This window comes from Crinia signifera, chromosome 5 (assembly GCF_055691185.1).
Source record: "Crinia signifera chromosome 5, ASM5569118v1, whole genome shotgun sequence".
In the NCBI taxonomy this organism is placed as follows: domain Eukaryota; kingdom Metazoa; phylum Chordata; class Amphibia; order Anura; family Myobatrachidae; genus Crinia; species Crinia signifera.
Genome location: NC_139221.1, coordinates 30,539,738 through 30,561,448, shown reverse-complemented (window position 1 = coordinate 30,561,448; position 21,711 = coordinate 30,539,738). Strand labels below are relative to the sequence as shown.

Sequence of the window (21,711 nt, the reverse complement as noted above, 5' to 3'; positions counted from 1 at the left end):
ATGACAGGTAATACTGTAAGTAGTGAATATTAGCAAGAACAGGTGATTAGTAGCGCAAAATGTAGTGATATCAGGTGATAAGTAGTGTGTAATAGTGATAACAGGTGATAAGTAGTGTGTAATAGTGATAAAAGGTAATACTGTAAGCAGTGTGTAGTAGCGAGAACAGGTGATTAGTAGTGCAATATGTAGTGATATCAGGTGTTAAGTAGTGTGTAATAGTGATAACAGGTAATACTGTAAGCAGTAACGGTAACAGGTGATTACTAGTGCAGTATGTAGTAATATCAGGTGATAATTAGGGTGTAATAGTATAACTGGTAGTGCATAGTACTGATACTGTGACAGGTTATCACTAGTGCAGTTTGTAGTGATATCGGGTGATAATTAGGGTGTAATAGTATAACCGGTAGTGCATAGTACTGATACTGTGACAGGTTATCACTAGTGCAGTATGTAGTGATATCAGGTGATAATTAGGGTGTAATAGTATAACCGGTAGTGCATAGTACTGATACTGTGACAGGTGATCACTAGTGCAGTATGTAGTGATATCAGGTGATAATTAGGGTGTAATAGTATAACCGGTAGTGCATAGTACTGATACTGTGACAGGTGATCATTAGTGCAGTATGTAGTGATATCAGGTGATAATTAGGGTGTAATAGTATAACCGGTAGTGCATAGTACTGATACTGTGACAGGTTATCACTAGTGCAGTATGTAGTGATATCAGGTGATAATTAGGGTGTAATAGTATAACCGGTAGTGCATAGTACTGATACTGTAACAGGTGATCACTAGTGCAGTATGTAGTGATATCAGGTGATAATTAGGGTGTAATAGTATAACCGGTAGTGCATAGTACTGATACTGTGACAGGTGATCACTAGTGCAGTATGTAGTGATATCAGGTGATAATTAGGGTGTAATAGTATAACCGGTAGTGCATAGTACTGATACTGTGACAGGTTATCACTAGTGCAGTACTGTATGTAGTGATATCAGGTGATAATTAGGGTGTAATAGTATAGCCGGTAGTGCATAGTACTGATACTGTGACAGGTGATCACTAGTGCAGTATGTAGTGATATCAGGTGATAATTAGGGTGTAATAGTATAACCGGTAGTGCATAGTACTGATACTGTGACAGGTGATCACTAGTGCAGTATGTAGTGATATCAGGTGAAAATTAGGGTGTAATAGTATAACCGGTAGTGCATAGTACTGATACTGTGACAGGTGATCACCAGTGCAGTATGTAGTGATATCAGGTGATAATTAGGGTGTAATAGTATAACCAGTAGTGCATAGTACTGATACTGTGACAAGTTATCACCAGTGCAGTATGTAGTGATATCAGGTGATAATTAGGGTGTAATAGTATAACCGGTAGTGCATAGTACTGATACTGTGACAGGTGATCACTAGTGCAGTATGTAGTGATATCAGGTGATAATTAGGGTGTAATAGTATAACCGGTAGTGCATAGTACTGATACTGTGACAGGTGATCACTAGTGCAGTATGTAGTGATATCAGGTGATAATTAGGGTGTATTAGTATAACCGGTAGTGCATAGTACTGATACTGTGACAGGTGATCACTAGTGCAGTATGTAGTGATATCAGGTGATAATTAGGGTGTAATAGTATAACCGGTAGTGCATAGTACTGATACTGTGACAGGTGATCACTAGTGCAGTATGTAGTGATATCAGGTGATAATTAGGGTGTAATAGTATAACCGGTAGTGCATAGTACTGATACTGTGACAGGTTATCACTAGTGCAGTATGTGGTGATAATTAGGGTGTAATAGTATAACCGGTAGTGCATAGTACTGATACTGTGACAGGTGATCACTAGTGCAGTATGTAGTGATATCAGGTGATAATTAGGGTGTAATAGTATAACCGGTAGTGCATAGTACTGATACTGTGACAGGTCATCACTAGTGCAGTATGTAGTGATATCAGGTGATAATTAGGGTGTAATAGTATAACCGGTAGTGCATAGTACTGATACTGTGACAGGTGATCACTAGTGCAGTATGTAGTGATATCAGGTGATAATTAGGGTGTAATAGTATAACCGGTAGTGCATAGTACTGATACTGTGACAGGTGATCACTAGTGCAGTATGTAGTGATATCAGGTGATAATTAGGGTGTAATAGTATAACCGGTAGTGCATAGTACTGATACTGTGACAGGTGATCACTAGTGCAGTATGTAGTGATATCAGGTGATTATTAGGGTGTAATAGTATAACCGGTAGTGCATAGTACTGATACTGTGACAGGTGATCACTAGTGCAGTATGTAGTGATATCAGGTGATAATTAGGGTGTAATAGTATAACTGGTAGTGCATAGTACTGATACTGTGACAGGTAATCACTAGTGCAGTATGTAGTGATATCAGGTGATTATTAGGGTGTAATAGTATAACTGGTAGTGCATAGTACTGATACTGTGGCAGGTGATCACTAGTGCAGTATGTAGTGATATCAGGTGATAATTAGGGTGTAATAGTATAACCGGTAGTGCATAGTACTGATACTGTGACAGGTGATCACTAGTGCAGTATGTAGTGATATCAGGTGATAATTAGGGTGTAATAGTATAACTGGTAGTGCATAGTACTGATACTGTGACAGGTGATCACTAGTGCAGTATGTAGTGATATCAGGTGATTATTAGGGTGTAATAGTATAACTGGTAGTGCATAGTACTGATACTGTGACAGGTGATCACTAGTGCAGTATGTAGTGATATCAGGTGATAATTAGGGTGTAATAGTATAACCGGTAGTGCTTAGTACTGATACTGTGACAGGTGATCACTAGTGCAGTATGTAGTGATATCAGGTGATAATTAGGGTGTAATAGTATAGCCGGTAGTGCATAGTACTGATACTGTGACAGGTGATCACTAGTGCAGTATGTAGTGATATCAGGTGATAATTAGGGTGTAATAGTATAACCGGTAGTGCATAGTACTGATACTGTGACAGGTGATCACTAGTGCAGTATGTAGTGATATCAGGTTATAATTAGGGTGTAATAGTATAACCGGTATTGCATAGTACTGATACTGTGACAGGTGATCACTAGTGCAGTATGTAGTGATATCAGGTGAAAATTAGGGTGTAATAGTATAACCGGTAGTGCATAGTACTGATACTGTGACAGGTGATCACCAGTGCAGTATGTAGTGATATCAGGTGATAATTAGGGTGTAATAGTATAACCAGTAGTGCATAGTACTGATACTGTGACAAGTTATCACCAGTGCAGTATGTAGTGATATCAGGTGATAATTAGGGTGTAATAGTATAACCGGTAGTGCATAGTACTGATACTGTGACAGGTGATCACTAGTGCAGTATGTAGTGATATCAGGTGATAATTAGGGTGTAATAGTATAACCGGTAGTGCATAGTACTGATACTGTGACAGGTGATCACTAGTGCAGTATGTAGTGATATCAGGTGATAATTAGGGTGTATTAGTATAACCGGTAGTGCATAGTACTGATACTGTGACAGGTGATCACTAGTGCAGTATGTAGTGATATCAGGTGATAATTAGGGTGTAATAGTATAACCGGTAGTGCATAGTACTGATACTGTGACAGGTGATCACTAGTGCAGTATGTAGTGATATCAGGTGATAATTAGGGTGTAATAGTATAACCGGTAGTGCATAGTACTGATACTGTGACAGGTTATCACTAGTGCAGTATGTGGTGATAATTAGGGTGTAATAGTATAACCGGTAGTGCATAGTACTGATACTGTGACAGGTGATCACTAGTGCAGTATGTAGTGATATCAGGTGATAATTAGGGTGTAATAGTATAACCGGTAGTGCATAGTACTGATACTGTGACAGGTCATCACTAGTGCAGTATGTAGTGATATCAGGTGATAATTAGGGTGTAATAGTATAACCGGTAGTGCATAGTACTGATACTGTGACAGGTGATCACTAGTGCAGTATGTAGTGATATCAGGTGATAATTAGGGTGTAATAGTATAACCGGTAGTGCATAGTACTGATACTGTGACAGGTGATCACTAGTGCAGTATGTAGTGATATCAGGTGATAATTAGGGTGTAATAGTATAACCGGTAGTGCATAGTACTGATACTGTGACAGGTGATCACTAGTGCAGTATGTAGTGATATCAGGTGATTATTAGGGTGTAATAGTATAACTGGTAGTGCATAGTACTGATACTGTGACAGGTGATCACTAGTGCAGTATGTAGTGATATCAGGTGATAATTAGGGTGTAATAGTATAACCGGTAGTGCATAGTACTGATACTGTGACAGGTAATCACTAGTGCAGTATGTAGTGATATCAGGTGATTATTAGGGTGTAATAGTATAACCGGTAGTGCATAGTACTGATACTGTGACAGGTGATCACTAGTGCAGTATGTAGTGATATCAGGTGATAATTAGGGTGTAATAGTATAACCGGTAGTGCATAGTACTGATACTGTGACAGGTGATCACTAGTGCAGTATGTAGTGATATCAGGTGATTATTAGGGTGTAATAGTATAACTGGTAGTGCATAGTACTGATACTGTGACAGGTGATCACTAGTGCAGTATGTAGTGATATCAGGTGATAATTAGGGTGTAATAGTATAACCGGTAGTGCATAGTACTGATACTGTGACAGGTGATCACTAGTGCAGTATGTAGTGATATCAGGTGATAATTAGGGTGTAATAGTATAACTGGTAGTGCATAGTACTGATACTGTGACAGGTGATCACTAGTGCAGTATGTAGTGATATCAGGTGATTATTAGGGTGTAATAGTATAACTGGTAGTGCATAGTACTGATACTGTGACAGGTGATCACTAGTGCAGTATGTAGTGATATCAGGTGATAATTAGGGTGTAATAGTATAACCGGTAGTGCTTAGTACTGATACTGTGACAGGTGATCACTAGTGCAGTATGTAGTGATATCAGGTGATAATTAGGGTGTAATAGTATAACCGGTAGTGCATAGTACTGATACTGTGACAGGTGATCACTAGTGCAGTATGTAGTGATATCAGGTGATAATTAGGGTGTAATAGTATAACCGGTAGTGCATAGTACTGATACTGTGACAGGTGATCACTAGTGCAGTATTTAGTGATATCAGGTGATAATTAGGGTGTAATTGTATAACCGGTAGTGCATAGTACTGATACTGTGACAGGTTATCACTAGTGCAGTATGTAGTGATATCAGGTGATAATTAGGGTGTAATAGTATAACCGGTAGTGCATAGTACTGATACTGTGACAGGTGATCACTAGTGCAGTATTTAGTGATATCAGGTGATAATTAATAGTACTGATACTGTGACAGGTGATCACTAGTGCAGTATGTAGTGATATCAGGTGATAATTAGGGTGTAATAGTATAACCGGTAGTGCATAGTACTGATACTGTGACAGGTGATCACTAGTGCAGTATGTACTAGTTATAGCACTTGATATTTATTGTGCTTTCACCATGGGATACGGTCATTAGATCACCAGCATGTTGGTCAACAGTCATTTAGGCGACAGGGTCATTAGGTTCGACATGGGTTAAGTCGTCAGTCAAAAGGTCAACATGTGGTTTTTCACAATTTATTTGAGCCGATGTGCCGACAGGCGGTATTTCATGCCCTACCATCCACTAGGGCGTGGTGGGAGAATAAAATAGTGTGCCAAGCGCAGCGAGGCATTGTGCCCAAAGCATGGTGAACGCAGCCAGCCATGTGAGGGTGCGCGGTTCTACGTTTCAGTGTCCATGTCCACTGTGTCAACATTTGGGACAAAAAAAATGTTAAAATCCCCATGTCGACCTTTTAAGTGTCTACCTAATGACCCTGTCGACCTAGACTCATGTTGACCTAAATGCATGTCGACCTTATGTTGTCGACCAACATTTTGGTGACCTAATGATCCATACCCTTTCACCATATATTGTATATGTTCCAACATTTGTAACAAGCTATACATTTGTGCTTTTGGTGTGTACTATGTTGATGTTGATTTCAATACTTGTGTTTTATTTTAAATTATTTTTTAATTTCAGCTTGTTGTCTTTTTTTGGTTTTTGTTTTATTGCTTTTTTTTTTTTTTTCCTTTTCGTTTGATTTTGCTTATCAGAGCCAAAGCCTTAATAGAAGAACAGCGCCTTTTGTTCCTAGGGTCCAGGTAAAGGCTTCTTCTGCCTGACACAAACTAAAGCTGTGTGTTCATTTTTTTTTTTTTTTTTTTTAGTTTGGAAAATGCATTGGAGGAAAACTGCACATTTGGTTCGTTTTCCCCTATTCTTTTGAAGCGTGTTGCTAGCACTGTGCGTACTCTTGAACAACCCCATAAAATAATGCATGGCAATAACAACAAATAGGAAAACTTTAAAGAGACGACCCTCCCTGTATTCTGTGGCTCCCCAAACACTTATTCCAGGGTTAGGGAAACCGCCCCTCGTTCGGGTCCCCGGACACCCACCCAGCCAATGGTTATATCATTAATAATCATATCATTTAACTAGTTCCTTCAACATTTGACTTAAACTCCTTTTTGAGTTTTATTATGACGTGCCTTCTAATGATAAATAGTATTTAATATTCAACCAGTAGTTGGCGAATAATGTTTTACCCCTGCACAGTGCTCATTAGCAGGGCTTAAAGTGGTCCTGGAGAGGTGGTGGAACTCCGCTCCCCTAACACCGAAACCCCCCCCCCATTAGGCAGAGCCGAGAACAGTGCTAGGGAATTGTGCCCTACCACCCATAAAGGAATAATGTATCCACCATACATGGTAGCACAATCGTATACACATTACACTGCATGTAGTTCCCTTGATTCATATTAAGTCACACAGTAATTCCCCTTATACACATAATTCCACAGTTGTTCATCTTAACTTTACATTATGTTCGCCGTGCCAGCAGAAGAAGCTGATGGGACAGGTTTTTCTGTTGGAATTATTGTTCAGGGCTGTGGTGGAGGTGGAACTCAGTTCCCCCTCACTTTAACCCCTGCTCATTAGTATATTATTAGTTTGTAGCTCCTCGTTACAATGCCAGCTACACCATATTGTCTGAACACTTCAATCTAAGATATAACAGCCTCTTCTACATTACACACTTTATACGGTCTTCACTGTAGAGGTCATTTAGGACAGTGCTCCATGACAACTGTATACAGGGCTGCCATCAGGAATTTTGAGGCTCGGGACTCATTTCCAGTCCAGATGCCCCCCCCTCCTCCTCACTTGACTTATCGTAACCCGGCACCTGCTCCCCCATCTCCTCTTCCGCTGAACTGCAACCCGGAGGCTTCTTCAACTCAGGATGCCGGCGGCCAATTAAAATGCAGCACCAGCTGGTGAGCCAATCGGAGCTCACGTACCGGCAGCCCATCTGATTGGTGCAGCATTTTAATTGGCCTCTGGCGTCCTGCGTTGAATAAGCCTGCGCTGCGGACCCGCTTTGTTCAGCGCACTGAGCACAGTCAGGGGGTTCCGGTGGGCAAAATGAGCTGCCCGGGCCCTTCCAGAGGCCAAAACCCAGGACAGCTGTACCCACAGCAACCCCCTATTGGCGGCCCTGACTGTTGTAACCTATCTCGGTCCTCAAGGCATACTGGCAGCCCGGGTCTTAAGGATATCCGTACTTAAGCACGTGACCTAATTAAGAGCCTAATTCAAGGTCAGTAGGACCAGGGCGAATTCCGCCCCGTTCCGATTTTGGGGTCTGCGCCAGGACATATTTGTACATGTGCAGACCCCAGCAACAAACAGCTTTGTTGAGTTACACCGTTCGGTAAGCAGCGAACGACCGGGAAGTTGCTTACCGGGAAGTTTGCTGGGAAGTTACCGCTGGGATCAAACGGTTATGGCACGATCTAGTGTGTGTGCGATGAAGACCAATCTCTCTCGGGCTGATAGAGATTGGTCTTCATCGCACACACACTATATCGTACGGCCATAACCGTTTGATCCCAGCGGTAACTTCCCAGCAAACGTCCTACAGTATATAAATCCTATAGGAATACAAGTAAATAGACCATGTGTATTACCTTCCAATATCACGTCTTGCATGCCCCGTCTCACACGGTCAACACCGTTTGCATCGCTCATAAATCCAGTTGTGTCCAATTTTATTTTTGTGTGTTAACGACAATTAGCCACAGTCTCTTTAAAGCTTTAATTATCTACCTACGATCACAACATGCTTCTTATTGCATTTTCCAATATATACCAGCTCCTTTAGTAAAAGATTGGCAATGTATTTGTACCTTATACAGATAGAAATTTATATATATATTTATATTTAAATGGGTGGGAACGTTCTATTCAGTTATCTAAAAAAATGGTATTGCAAAACAAATCTATATTTTGGCACTATATACTGTAGATTATAGATGTATAAAGTACAAGGTGATTGCCTCTCTTCACTAGAAAATATTGTTATTATGTAGTTTATACCCATTCCACTGCATGCTCTCTCATTGTCATTGTTATGTGGTTTGTACAGATTTATTGTGTGTCTATATCACAGTATTATTTTATACTATAAGTACAGGAGGTAAAATGCAAATATTGTTACAACAAATGTATCAAGCCAGAAAGTTTCCTTTTCAAGCTATTGTTCCTTTCCAAGATCTGTTCTAATATACATCATTTTATTGCCAAGCGGTCGATACATTTTGAATATAATGTACATTGCAACTTTAAGTAGGGGTGGCCAAACCGATCCTCGAGATTTACCAACGGTCCACTAACCTAACTGGTGCACAGCTGTAGTCATTACTAACTGTCACATTTCCCAGGTCACCTAGCTGGTGCAGAGCTGTAGTCATTACTAACTGTCACATTTCCCAGGTCACCTAGCTGGTGCACAGCTATAGTCATTACTAACTGTCACATTTCTCAGGTCATCTATCGGGTGCACAGCTGTAGTTTTTACTAACTGTCACATTTCCCAGGTCACCAAGCTGATGCACAGCTGTAGTTGTTACTGTCACATTTCCCAGGTCACCTAGCTGCTGCACAGCTGTAGCCATTACTGACTGTCACATTCTCAGGTCACCTAGCTGGTGCACAGCTGTAGTCATTACTAACTGTCAGATTTCCCAGGTCACCTAGCTGCTGCACAGCTGTAGCCATTACTAAGTGTCACATTTCCCAGGTCCCCTAGCTGGTGCACAGCTGTAGTCATTACTAACTGTCACATTTCTCAGGTCACCTAGCTGGTGACAGCTGTAGTCATTACTACAGTAACTGTCACATGCTCAAGTAACCTAGCTGGTGCACAGCTGTAGTCGTTACTAACTGGCACATTCTCAGGTCACCTAGCTGGTGCACAGCTGTAGCCATTACTAACTGTCACATTCTCAGGTCACCTAGCTGGTGCACAGCTGTAGTCGATCCTACTGTAACTATCACATTTCCAAGGTCACCTAGCTGGTGCACAGCTGTAGTCATTACTAACTGTCACATTTTCCAGGTCACCTAGCTGGTGCACATCTGTAGTCATTACTAACTGTCACATTTTCAAACCTGCTGCATTCATTCCTACTATAGATCTACAGGATGCCCAAAACACATAAACTGTTGATAGATCTTGAGGACAGGTTTAGCCACCCCGTCTGTAGAGAGTGTATCGTGGCTAGCGGGCGGTTGGGTAAGGAAAATCAATGCTGCCCATTTCTTAATGAGTTGTGAATGATAAAACTTGTTGCATATAATCAATGCCGCTCTAGCCACTCAGCTCCCAACTGTCATTTTTTGTAAACACATGTCAGGCGCTGAACATAAGACGGCTGATGGGCTGAAGCGCCATTTATCACACGCAACAAGTTTGATCTTTCACAACGGTGCACAGCTGAACACAAGACGGCTAATGGGCTTAAGCATCTTTTATCACACGCAACAAGTTTTATCTTTCACAGCGTTTTTTTTTAATGACTCATTGATACATGAGCCGTAATATCTAACAATGGTCTAAAATAAGATTGTATAGTATCAATAAGGTATAGTGTACATTCTACTGAACTGACTAATAGGTAATGGTTTATGACTCAGGAAATTTCAAATATTTGAGCAGAAAAAATGGTAGGTATGAAAGTAATGCAATTCTTTTCAAAGATTTACTTTTATTTTGAAATATTTGAGATCAAATGTATAATGTTTATTGAACGATTCTGATGTTTTTTTTTTTTTTTTAAAGTGTCTTACCCTGTCACATTCATAAGCTTATTTCATTTTGTTGTGGAAAACCTTTTTCGTTTTTGCTATATCCCCTACAGTATGTGTAGTCCAATGCTAAGAATCTGCACTGCATGCCTTTATCAGACCCCGTTTTCTCACCCGCCTGACTGTGTGCATGAACCGTGTACAGTAAATTTGAGTTTTTTGTGCAAGAAACTTTTTTTTTTTTTTTGAAACGAGCAAAAAGTTATTTATAAAATATACATGGTGTGTATAACAAATTCATTATTTTAATACGTCGCCCCGTTTAACTCTTTAAGGTATGGCAAATGTTATAAATCTCCTTTTTAATGATAACAACATAATATGTCTGTATTAAATCAGAGTGACTCTGCAGTGTCTCAATTCCAGTCGTTGTTCATTGGCAGGATTTGACAGGTGCTGATCTGTATTTAATTCCCCCACCACCCATGCACTCGCCTTCTAACTATATTTTTATTAGACCCTAGACTACATGAGGATTCTCCCTAAAAGCCTATAAAAATTCACATCATGGTGACCAGTCAGCATTAATATTGTGACTTGTATTGTAGTAAGTTGTAAGTTGCCACAGTGCTCTGCAGTGCCACACGGTGGAGAAAACAGAAGAAACACTGAAAATGTATATACCTGTACAAGGTAGAAAACAAAATGGCCGATTCAGGCTAACTCAGCCCCGTTGGTCAGGATTTGCGCATTTCTGTGCATGGAATCAGGAATATTAAACATTAAATCCTGATTCCTCGATTCTCAAGTACTGGGATTCGGACATTTCTAACCTGTTTCATTTCCAGGCAGATCGGTATTATTGTTGTCAACCAGTCAGTGGATCTGGTTGGGCAGATCTGTGGTACAGGTGGGTTAGGGAATCACACCCGGTGACGTATGTGGAAATAAGAATTAAGTTCACTAGAATGCCTTTCCCCAAATGTAAAACGACACAGCGAGTCCTTCAACTCAGATGCCCTTTGCATATTCGTGCCACTAAAGTGCATTTGTTCCTAAGGGATTGTTCTAGGTTCTTTTTGGAATTCACTGTGCTCACTGCTTGGTGAATACAGCAATCTGCAGGGACAATCTTCAAAGTAGTGAAACACAGGGAAAAGCATACAGTAATACTGTGAAAACTCGCATATAGTGCTTATAAATATCCTAGTTTGTGCGTTCATCCAATGATCACTCGCACAAAGCTCATATTCATGGGAAAATTGAATTTTCTGGTTTTCATCAGCCAACCATTGGTTTGATGAGATCCGCTGGCCAGTTTGGTTGCAAAATTGGCCAAATTGCTTGATGAGATTAATCTTTGCATAACCTGCAAATTCTACGTATACAAATACATACCTGTACCCTCCAACATGACCCATTGCATTCGGTACACAATGCTCTGCTCCTGGACTTCCCTGGCAATGTATGATTGCCAGCACCTGTGGGGAGCTAGGAAATGGACGAGAAGGGTGTTTCAACACAGGTGATGACAATCATACATTACCAGGGAAGTCCAGGAAGAGAGCATTGTGTACCGAATGCAATGGGTCATGTTGGAGGGTATGCAAATATATACATTACATCAGGCATTCCCAACCACAGTCCTCAAGGCACACCGACAGTGCAGGTTTTGTAGATATCCAGGCTTGAGCACAGGTGACTTAATTAGGTTCTGAGGGATTCTGATTAAACCATCTGTGCTGAAGCCTGGGTATCACTAAAACCTGCACTGTTGGTGTGCCTTGAGGACTGTGGTTGGGAATGCCTGCATTACATACATATATATATATATATACATGATAACTGTGTCTTCTTTAAATCCATGTTTAAGTATAAACTACACACACTATAGATACTAACATCCCTTTAAAGTCTGCCCTTCTGGCCGAAATGTTCTGCGCTGTTTATTTTTGGACAGATCAGGCGACTACAGTCATAATTACCATTCTCGCAGGCGGGTGCTCAATTATCTCCCAATGCTGAAAAAAAATCTGAAGATTCCACAAAATGTAATTAACACAATATCTTGTATCTTCCCACTCGTTATTATCTAATTGTACAGATTTCAACTTTAATTAGTAACTAATGCACATTGCTGCTTGAGATTTGGCTATTTTACTTATTTTTTTCCCCTTCTTCTTGTTTCCTAACTTGTAATTAGCGAAAGCGCTCAGTACTGTGTATGACCATAGAGTGTTCTGTACCGGTAGAAACACTTAGAAACAACATAAGGAAGTCATCACGGCACACGGACACAGTAGAAGTATAGTGATAGCAAGACCCTGCATGTACAAAATACCAGTCTGGTGCTCCTTGCATCGGCCATTACTGCAACCCTCTCTCCACCATCCCCCTTCACCCACTGTCTCTCTCTTGTCAACCTCTACATCTTCCTACCAGAAACCATCTTTCCCACTGTCACTGTCTTCCTCTCCCTGCCACCCACTGCCTATCCCAAGTCCCCCTTTGCCTCTTCCTGCCATCCTCTGCCTCCCCATCACCCTCTTTCCCTTACTGCCTCCTCCCTGTTACCCACTGCCTCCATGCCAAAGCCTTCACAGCAGGTATAAACTTTTAAATTTGCATGAATATATTAAAAACATACATGCAAGGAAACAATGCCAAAAGGACCTTATCCCTTTTTTTTAGCCTCCATCAACACCTACAGATGGAGCCTTCTTCAGCTAACCTTCTCTGGATAGCCATGGCTCACCAAGGCCTATTGTTCTCAGCTGCAATACAAAACATAGAACAATACAGTAGGGGATTAGCAGAGGATTAAGTCCAACAGCTCTGGTTCACTTAGTCTAATTAAAGGGCTAGATGAGTCTGGCTTTTTCTGTTTGTGGACTGCTTTTATGCGCAACATCTGTGGGGTCAACACCCTTGTTAAATAGCACTAGTGCCTTATTGGGCCTAATAGATATCTCCCTGTAGGGGCCCATTTATCATGCCCCCTGGCTTCCAGCTGAGTGCATCGCAGGGACGGGCTCCTTTTGGAGCCCTGTCCCTGTGAGCGGGGGATGATACATTAGGATTGCATTTTACCATGTGATCCCGGGCGGTAATATTCCGCCCAGGCGATCATTGATAGATGGGCCCCTATATCTTTTACTGTTTAATAGAATCGCCACCTCCGTCTGTACCACGCTCTTTCCATACTGAAAGCAGAAGTACAGGGTCAGCGGGAAAAAAGAGGGCTCTGAAGTGCGTTCTACTGCTCTGAATGAGACAGAATGTGAACTAGATCATTTGAATGATGCGCTAGTCATTTGTTGAATAAAAATGCTTATTTCATACATTTGCCAAAAGGTGGCGCTATAAATGTACGATAATAACCTGCACATAATAGTTTACATTCTGTCTCATTCGGAGCCCTCTCAAGTTTGTATCTATTTTTTCGCTAACACTGTACATTACTTTATATATTCACAGCCTAGCAAGCAGGTAAATGCCACCCTGCCAAAAGCACCCCCCCCCCCCCCGAATCCCCGCTCTTCCATGTGAGCCGATGTGTATGCTTACACATCTGCTCGTATGCGCCCGCACATAGGAAATATCGTTCGATGGTCGCTAACGATTGAATTATTTTTCGGCAACCATCGAATGATTTCGGCCCTGCACGCAAGTCTGCGGATGGATGTTTATGCTATACATCCATTCACATGCCTGCAGGTAACGTCAGCGAGTGAGCGGCGGGCGTTCCAGCAGGCGGCGTTTAGTTGGCTTACAAAGCTGTGAAATTCGCAGATTTGCGAGTCAATCAGAATGACCCCCATTGTCTTTCTGCCTCTGGCTATATAAGGTTCACAACATATTTTACTTTCCTGCGCACAACACAAGTGAAAACAAAACAGTTTATCGAGTTCCAGACTATGTTCCAGAAAGCCGTACACCTTTACAGGGTCTGTGAGCACCACAATGTTGATGTTCCAGACTATGCTCCAGAAAGCCATACACCTGTACAGGGTCTGTGAGCACAACAATGTATATGTTCCAGACTATGCTCCAGAAAGCCATACACCTGTACAGGGTCTGTGAGCACCACAATGTAGATGTTCCAGACTATGCTCCAGAAAGCCATACACCTGTACAGGGTCTGTGAGCACCACAATGTTGATGTTCCAGACTATGCTCCAGAAAGCCATACACCTGTACAGGGTCTGTGAGCACAACAATGTAGATGTTCCAGACTATGCTCCAGAAAGCCATACACCTGTACACAGGGTCTGTGAGCACCACAATGTTGATGTTCCAGACTATGCTCCAGAAAGCCATACACCTGTACAGGGTCTGTGAGCACAACAATGTAGATGTTCCAGACTATGCTCCAGAAAGCCATACACCTGTACACAGGGTCTGTGAGCACCACAATGTTGATGTTCCAGACTATGCTCCAGAAAGCCATACACCTGTACAGGGTCTGTGAGCACAACAATGTAGATGTTCCAGACTATGTTCTAGAAAGCCGTACACCTGTACAGGGACTGTGAGCACAACAATGTAGATGTTCCAGACAATGCTCCAGAAAGCCATACACCTGTACAGGGTCTGTGAGCACAACAATGTAGATGTTCCAGTCTATGTTCCAGACTATGTTCCAGAAAGCCATACACCTGTACAGGGACTGTGAGCACGACAATGTAGATGTTTCAGACTATGTTCCAGAAAGCCATACACCTGTACAGGGTCTGTGAGCACAACAATGTAGATGTTCCAGACTATGTTCCAGAAAGCCATACACCTGTACAGGGACTGTGAGCACAACAATGTAGATGTTCCAGACTATGTTCCAGAAAGCCGTACACCTGTACAGGGACTGTGAGCACGACAATGTAGATGTTCCAGACTATGTTCCAGAAAGCCATACACCTGTACAGGGTCTGTGAGCACGACAATGTAGATGTTCTAGACTATGTTCCAGAAAGCCATACACCTGTACAGGGTCTGTGAGCACGACAATGTAGATGTTTCAGACTATGTTCCAGAAAGCCATACACCTGTACAGGGTCTGTGAGCACGACAATGTAGATGTTCCAGACTATGTTCCAGAAAGCCGTACACCTGTACAGGGACTGTGAGCACGACAATGTCGATGTTCCAGACTATGTTCCAGAAAGCCGTACACCTGTACAGGGACTGTGAGCACGACAATGTAGATGTTCCAGACTATGTTCCAGAAAGCCATACACCTGTACAGGGTCTGTGAGCACAACAATGTAGATGTTCCAGACTATGCTCCAGAAAGCCATACACCTGTACAGGGACTGTGAGCACAACAATGTAGTGTTCCAGACTATGTTCCAGAAAGCCATACTCCTGTACAGGGAGTGTGAGCATGACAATGTAGATGTTCCAGACTATGTTCCAGAAAGCCGTACACCTGTACAGGGTCTGTGAGCACAACAATGTAGATGTTCCAGACTATGCTCCAGAAAGCCATACACCTGTACAGGGACTGTGAGCACAACAATGTAGTGTTCCAGACTATGTTCCAGAAAGCCGTACACCTGTACAGGGACTGTGAGCACGACAATGTCGATGTTCCAGACTATGTTCCAGAAAGCCGTACACCTGTACAGGGACTGTGAGCACGACAATGTCGATGTTCCAGACTATGTTCCAGAAAGCCATACACCTGTACAGGGATTGTGAGCACGACAATGTAGATGTGCTGTTCTCCCTGGGCCGGTTTATCTCATGCACTTCTCTGCCCAGTCTTTGGTAATGCTGCTCATCAGTGCAGCTCAGTAATCTGTCATTACATAATTGCCAGCGATGTCCAGGCAGGGGCTGCTGGGTACAAATACACCAGCTCAGTCCTGTGACTATACAATCAGTGTTCTATCACAGCTGAATATAATCCGAACGCACGCAGATCTTCTGCAGTCATGACTTCTGATTTCATATAAAATATGCATTTTGTCTGTCATGACCCATATAGTATGAGAGAATGCTCGTGGCGCTAGTTATTTAGGAACATCGAAATCACTTTGACGGTACATGTCCTAGGTTGTTCTTCCTACTTGAGAGTAATAGTTTGATAAATATTGATTTTATTAAACTTATAGATCCCAAAACAGATTCTCCAACACTTTCCAAAAACTCCAAAATAAATAAAGATTAAAGAACCTATTTAAATGCCACCCAATATATCGGGTTCCATCCTCTTAGGGGGCGAGTTGCAGCTGCAAGGGGACCCCAGCAGGGGCAACGCAACTTGCCCCCTAGTGGTCCGATCTCGTGGCCTTTCATTCCAAGACTATTATAAATCTGTTATAAAATCATAGGGCGTAACTTTATTTTACTTCCAAATCCACAGATACATCCCATGAAAACATACTGTCATGATGCTAAATTAGTTCCTATTTTGCTTTTAACTTAATCCTACTAAGGAGCCATTGGTGGTTTTCAATGGATTCATTTTATTGTATAAGAAAAGTCCAAGACTACACTAGGTAGCTGGCTCAGATCATCGTTACCGTCATTTCTGCGCCACATGACCGGTATTGTGTAACTGTCACCAATGGAACTTTACAAAACATCTGTTACTTCTGCTCTACAGATAAAACTCTGGTATGACAAAGTTGGACATCAGTTGATTGTCACTATATTAGGAGCGAAGGACCTGCCATCAAGAGAGGATGGAAGACCGAGAAATCCTTATGTTAAAATTTATTTTCTTCCTGATCGAAGGTACGTCATTGGTAGTGTGGAACGTGTGTCTTGTGATCGGCCGAATCAATGTATTGTTTTAGATGTGCATCAGTTTCACCTCCAGGTGTGTACAACGACTTGGTGCGACCGATGAGTTGTCGACAATTGTTTTATTTTAGAATGTTCGCTGATTGAACACCTATTATAATGATTTCACATGATATGGAGAAATAAGCCCTTTTATGTAACGATTGCACAAATTAAGTGATTCTGTCCTTTATCTAGCATTGTCTATGATTGGTTGCTCTGGGCAACTGCTCTACGTGATTTCTCACCAAGGCTTGATGCATCCCAACCAGTTACAAAATGCAAGGGTGCTGTAACCCAAAACAGTTAATCTGCAGGTACTTTAGATTTGATCCACCTATTCCAAGTTAGGCTGACTGGGCAGCACCCCCTTTTATGTAGGGCTCCCTCGACAATCTGAGGCTTCCCTCTCTGCCCTGCAGGATACAGAGGCAACTCTGCTTTACACTGCGTCCGATTTTCTCCTCCCACTCTGTGACATCAGCTGTCAGCCCAGAACGCAGGATTGGCTTGTGCCAGCCCTAAATGTGTGATTGGCTGCTGCAGATTTGCATAAATAAGTAAACTCACTGAGGACGACTCAGAACGTTACGTTTATTGGTTTTGTTGCTTGGAGATCGCATTTCATTAACATTCGACTAATGAAAGGGATATTCTGAAATACCAGCTAACTTTTAATTAGTTTCATATCTCTCATTGAAGGTCGTTAAGGTATTTTTAATTGCAGATAACCAATACAAATTTACACTTGTTTCATTAGAGGATTCTCAGGCAGGCCCTGCGAATGCAAAGATTCCTATCTCCTAATAAATAAAATGTCGATATATTTGTAATGAAATGTGTAGGATATGAATAGGTCTCTTGGTGTAATAAAGACATGGTAGAGAAGATGGAGAAGGGGGAGGTTTGTGAACACTATAGTACTCCTAGAAGTCGTAGAGGTCAAACCGCCTTATATCGCCTATCTACACAGGACCCCTTACTAACGGAAACTAGAGATGTGCAGGCTCTGATTTACTCTGATTTACTCTGATTTCAAAGCAGGATCTTATTGGCTATCCCAAATCACATGACAGTTGTTGATAGTTGATAGCCAATAAGATCCTGCTTTGAAATCAGAGTAACTGGAGATGTCCGTTAAAGACATTCATATTTTTTGCAAACCTTTTTTTTTTGCTGTCATATGGTCAAATAACAAAATTTAGGGGCAGTTGTACTAAGTCTTGGAGGGAGATAAAGTGGAGAAAGGTAAAGGTGCTGATTCAGACCTGATAGCACGCACGCGTATCGGCCAGCAATGAAGTCCTACTACTTTTGAATGGCTGCCTGGGTGCTGTACAGCTCAGTAAATTTATGTTGTCCATGTCCGAGTGCCTCATCAGGATACATTTAGTCAGCGACGGACTGGGCTGCCGAATCGGCCCTGGCATTTGTGCACGCGCGCAACCTTTGTCGCGCGCTTGCACATGCCTGGCACGCACATGCGTTGCGCTGCCTCTCCCGGCTTGCAGGAGAGGGGAATAGTGGCGTGTGATCCCCCCCTCTCTCTCCTGGACCTCAGCGCCACACAGAGAGAGAGACGCCGGATCCGCTGCATGTCCAGCGGCTTTCTCTGTGTGCCGATTGGGAGGCGGAGCCCTCCCAAAAAAAGCTGGCAGTGTAGGGAAAAATCCAGGCGTGCCTAAGTGTTTTGGAGGGAGTGACCTCAGCAACAGGGCAGATGTGCTTGCTTTCATTGCAGCCGCTGAGCAAGTATCTGGGCCTCCAGTGCCCAGTAAAATCGTTCAATGGGGAGCTTATAATGAAGGGTTTAGAACATGTTCGCTGGGCTACGAAGTCTTCACACAGCGTGCACATTAATTCACAAGGCGAGATTTCACTGTAACGGGGGGGGGGGGGGGGGGGGGGGATTGTCTACCTGATAGGTAGCCCTGCACATTCTTGGCCACGGGATCAGGTCTGAATTACCCCATAGTACTTTGCCAGTCAGCTTCTGTCATTTTTAAACACAGCTTGTACACGTCAATTTACAGATGGATCCACTCTCGTCGGTGCGGCTCAGTGCGCTCCATTCAGTGCGTTACGTTGTGAATGAGGCGCGCGTGTGCGTGGCCCATTTACACCAATGGATGCGCCCGCGTGAGAAGCTTGCGCGTCCCAGTCCTGGCGAACGGCGAGCCAACGCTAACAATGTACACGGCTCCATTTTTATTTCTAAAGGTCAATTTTAATCGATGTTGTGTTTCAAGGGCTAAATCAAACCGTTACTGAAGTCAATAGATATAAAAATAATCATCTGTTACTAAATGTGCATTTTTAGCTCCTGATACACAACATAAACCATAGGTGCGTACACACGATAAACGTTAACGATACGCACATAAAACACATCTGACCGTTAATTTTATATTTCTTTACAGTGATAAGAACAAAAGAAGAACAAAGACGGTGAAGAAGACGTTGGAACCCAAATGGAACCAGACCTTCATCTACTCTCCGGTTCCTCGGAGAGAGTTTAGAGAACGAATGTTGGAGATTACACTTTGGGATCAGGCCAGAGTTCGAGAGGAAGAAAGTGAATTCTTAGGAGAGGTACTATGTCAGGGTATAGCGTGCGAGTGCTGGGTAACAGCCTGGGGTGCTCTAGAAAAACACATTTATATAAAATACGGAACGCACATAGCTAAATGTGGAACGCCTGTAATTAGAATTTGCAGTATCTCATAGCCAATGTTGCTGCGATGACTGTTCTGCGCATTTATTAGAACAACTTAATAAAGCTGTTCTAACCCTAGCCAGACCACCCTTAAAGTAAATGAGTCTTTCAGGAGATCACCTGGAACATTTAACAAAGAAAATCGAGCTCAACCTTGGTAGTAAACATGCTTGGAAATAGCTATTTGTAGCGTTAATTAAAGGGCTGCTGGAGTTTGAGTTTGTAATTGCTATATTCCACCAGAGAGCACTCCTTCCGTATAACCCCCCATGCATACTGCTGCATTAAAAACCACCAGCGGTCTAGAGAAAGAGCGTCAGCAGATAATCTATGGGAAGGAGATATTATGTTTGTGTGGGTGGGATGGGTTCATTCTATATAAATTATGTATGTTATCGGCAGACGAGCTGGTAAAACAACTGCTATTTCAGTACAAGCCTGTCATTAAATACATATGATATGAAGGTATATGTCATTTAAGACATATATTTACATTAATCAATATCTCTCAATGCTTTCTGAATCTGTCCTGTTCCTAAACAGAGATCGGTTCCGGATTTAAAGATCCACTACGCTAAATTTGACTTTCTTTTGAAGATGGGATGTTCCCCAGAGCCAACCAATCAGATTCTACTTCTTATTTATTTAGAATCTTTAAGAAGACGATAATAGATAGAATCTGGTTGCTATGGGAAACATCCCATCTTCCATAGAACTCCCATCTTAGTAAATTTACCCCACAGTGCCTATGTAGACAGTCAACCTTTTGGTAATGACCTATTGACTGTCTATCTAGACAACGTAGATCTATCAACCAGATACCCTGTTCTTCAACTGGAGAAATAACCCCTCCTATATCTCCATCATAGCGAGCGATCTCTTCTCCCTATCTAGGAAACGGCAGCCTCCGATGGAGACCAGAAATTCACCGGAGGCTGCCACACAAAGATACCATAGTTGTGTACTAATAACCAGACGTGCGGGAATTACAGTATGTTTCTCTTTCAGTAAATCTGTATTTGTATTTGGAAATATTCCCAAGATACGATGCAGGGCGCCTGAATAGGTGATGCTTAATGCCAATGATTACAGAGCGGAGTGATTGCCCCTTGTACGGTACATGTGTAGGGGCAGTTACCATTGGGATGCACGGTATAAGAGATGGAGGTGTTCTGGGTGGTGACTGGGAGGTGGCTATTCTGAAGCAGCAAAATGGTCGGTCTTATGGGTGGTGGTATTGTATCGACACTTGTAAAGCAAAGGAAGGCTTATAATATTATTATTCATTTATTGGTGCCACAAGGGATCCGCAGCGCCCATTTACAGGGAACATAAATAAGCAAAATATGAAACAGTGACTTACAGTTGAAGAACGTATAGGACAAGTACAGGGTATATAACCAAAGCTGGATCAGCAGGCGACAATGAAATGTGTATCCATGTGGCAGAAAACTGCAGGGATTGGTGACATTGAAGATGTGAAAGAAGGACAAGCACACGAGGGAAGAGGGTCCTGCTCGTGAGAGCTTACATTCTAAAGTATTAGCATAAAGTTGCAGATGCAACTACAACAATATACAGTACGTAAAAGCATATTCAGATGTGTCCTCATTAGTGGCGGCTCCAGAGGCGGGGCTGCAGCACAATCCAACATTCAAGTAGGGGAGTTATACCAACTGTCATTTCAAACGCTGACCAACAACGCCAGCTGACAGTTGGTTGTGTCTCCCCAATTTTAATTTTGGACTGCCCTGCGGCCCCACCCCTGGTTCTCATACATTGTAGGGCCAGTCCTGCCAAAAAAAACCCACCCAACACGCTAGATCCCGTCGGACTCTGCTGGTGTTGGGGAACCTTTAATGCTGAAATGCACAGAAGTTGCTACGGAATACAACTAGGATTCAGGTGACCCGTGATGATGAATTTGATATATACTTGTGTGCGACTGAGGGGTCAATTTAATAAACCTTCTAAAAATGAAAGAGTTTGATGTTGCCCGT

At 42.2% G+C, this 21,711-nt stretch overlaps 1 protein-coding gene across 48 annotated transcripts in view; it reads left to right on the top strand.

Moving 5' to 3' along the window:
* The window catches only part of RIMS2 (regulating synaptic membrane exocytosis 2), a 558,076-nt gene that overhangs the window by 340,334 nt on the left and 196,031 nt on the right, over positions 1-21,711 (top strand). For 36 of the 48 annotated variants that reach the window (XM_083186888.1, XM_083186889.1, XM_083186886.1 and 33 more), the window contains 3 exons: positions 6,172-6,219; positions 16,817-16,947; positions 19,416-19,587. In XM_083186888.1, the coding sequence (XP_083043014.1) occupies positions 6,172-6,219; positions 16,817-16,947; positions 19,416-19,587 (351 nt within the window). The remainder of the gene's footprint in view (positions 1-6,171; positions 6,220-16,816; positions 16,948-19,415; positions 19,588-21,711) is intronic. The other 12 variants (XM_083186894.1, XM_083186897.1, XM_083186914.1 and 9 more) reach the window with 1 other exon arrangement.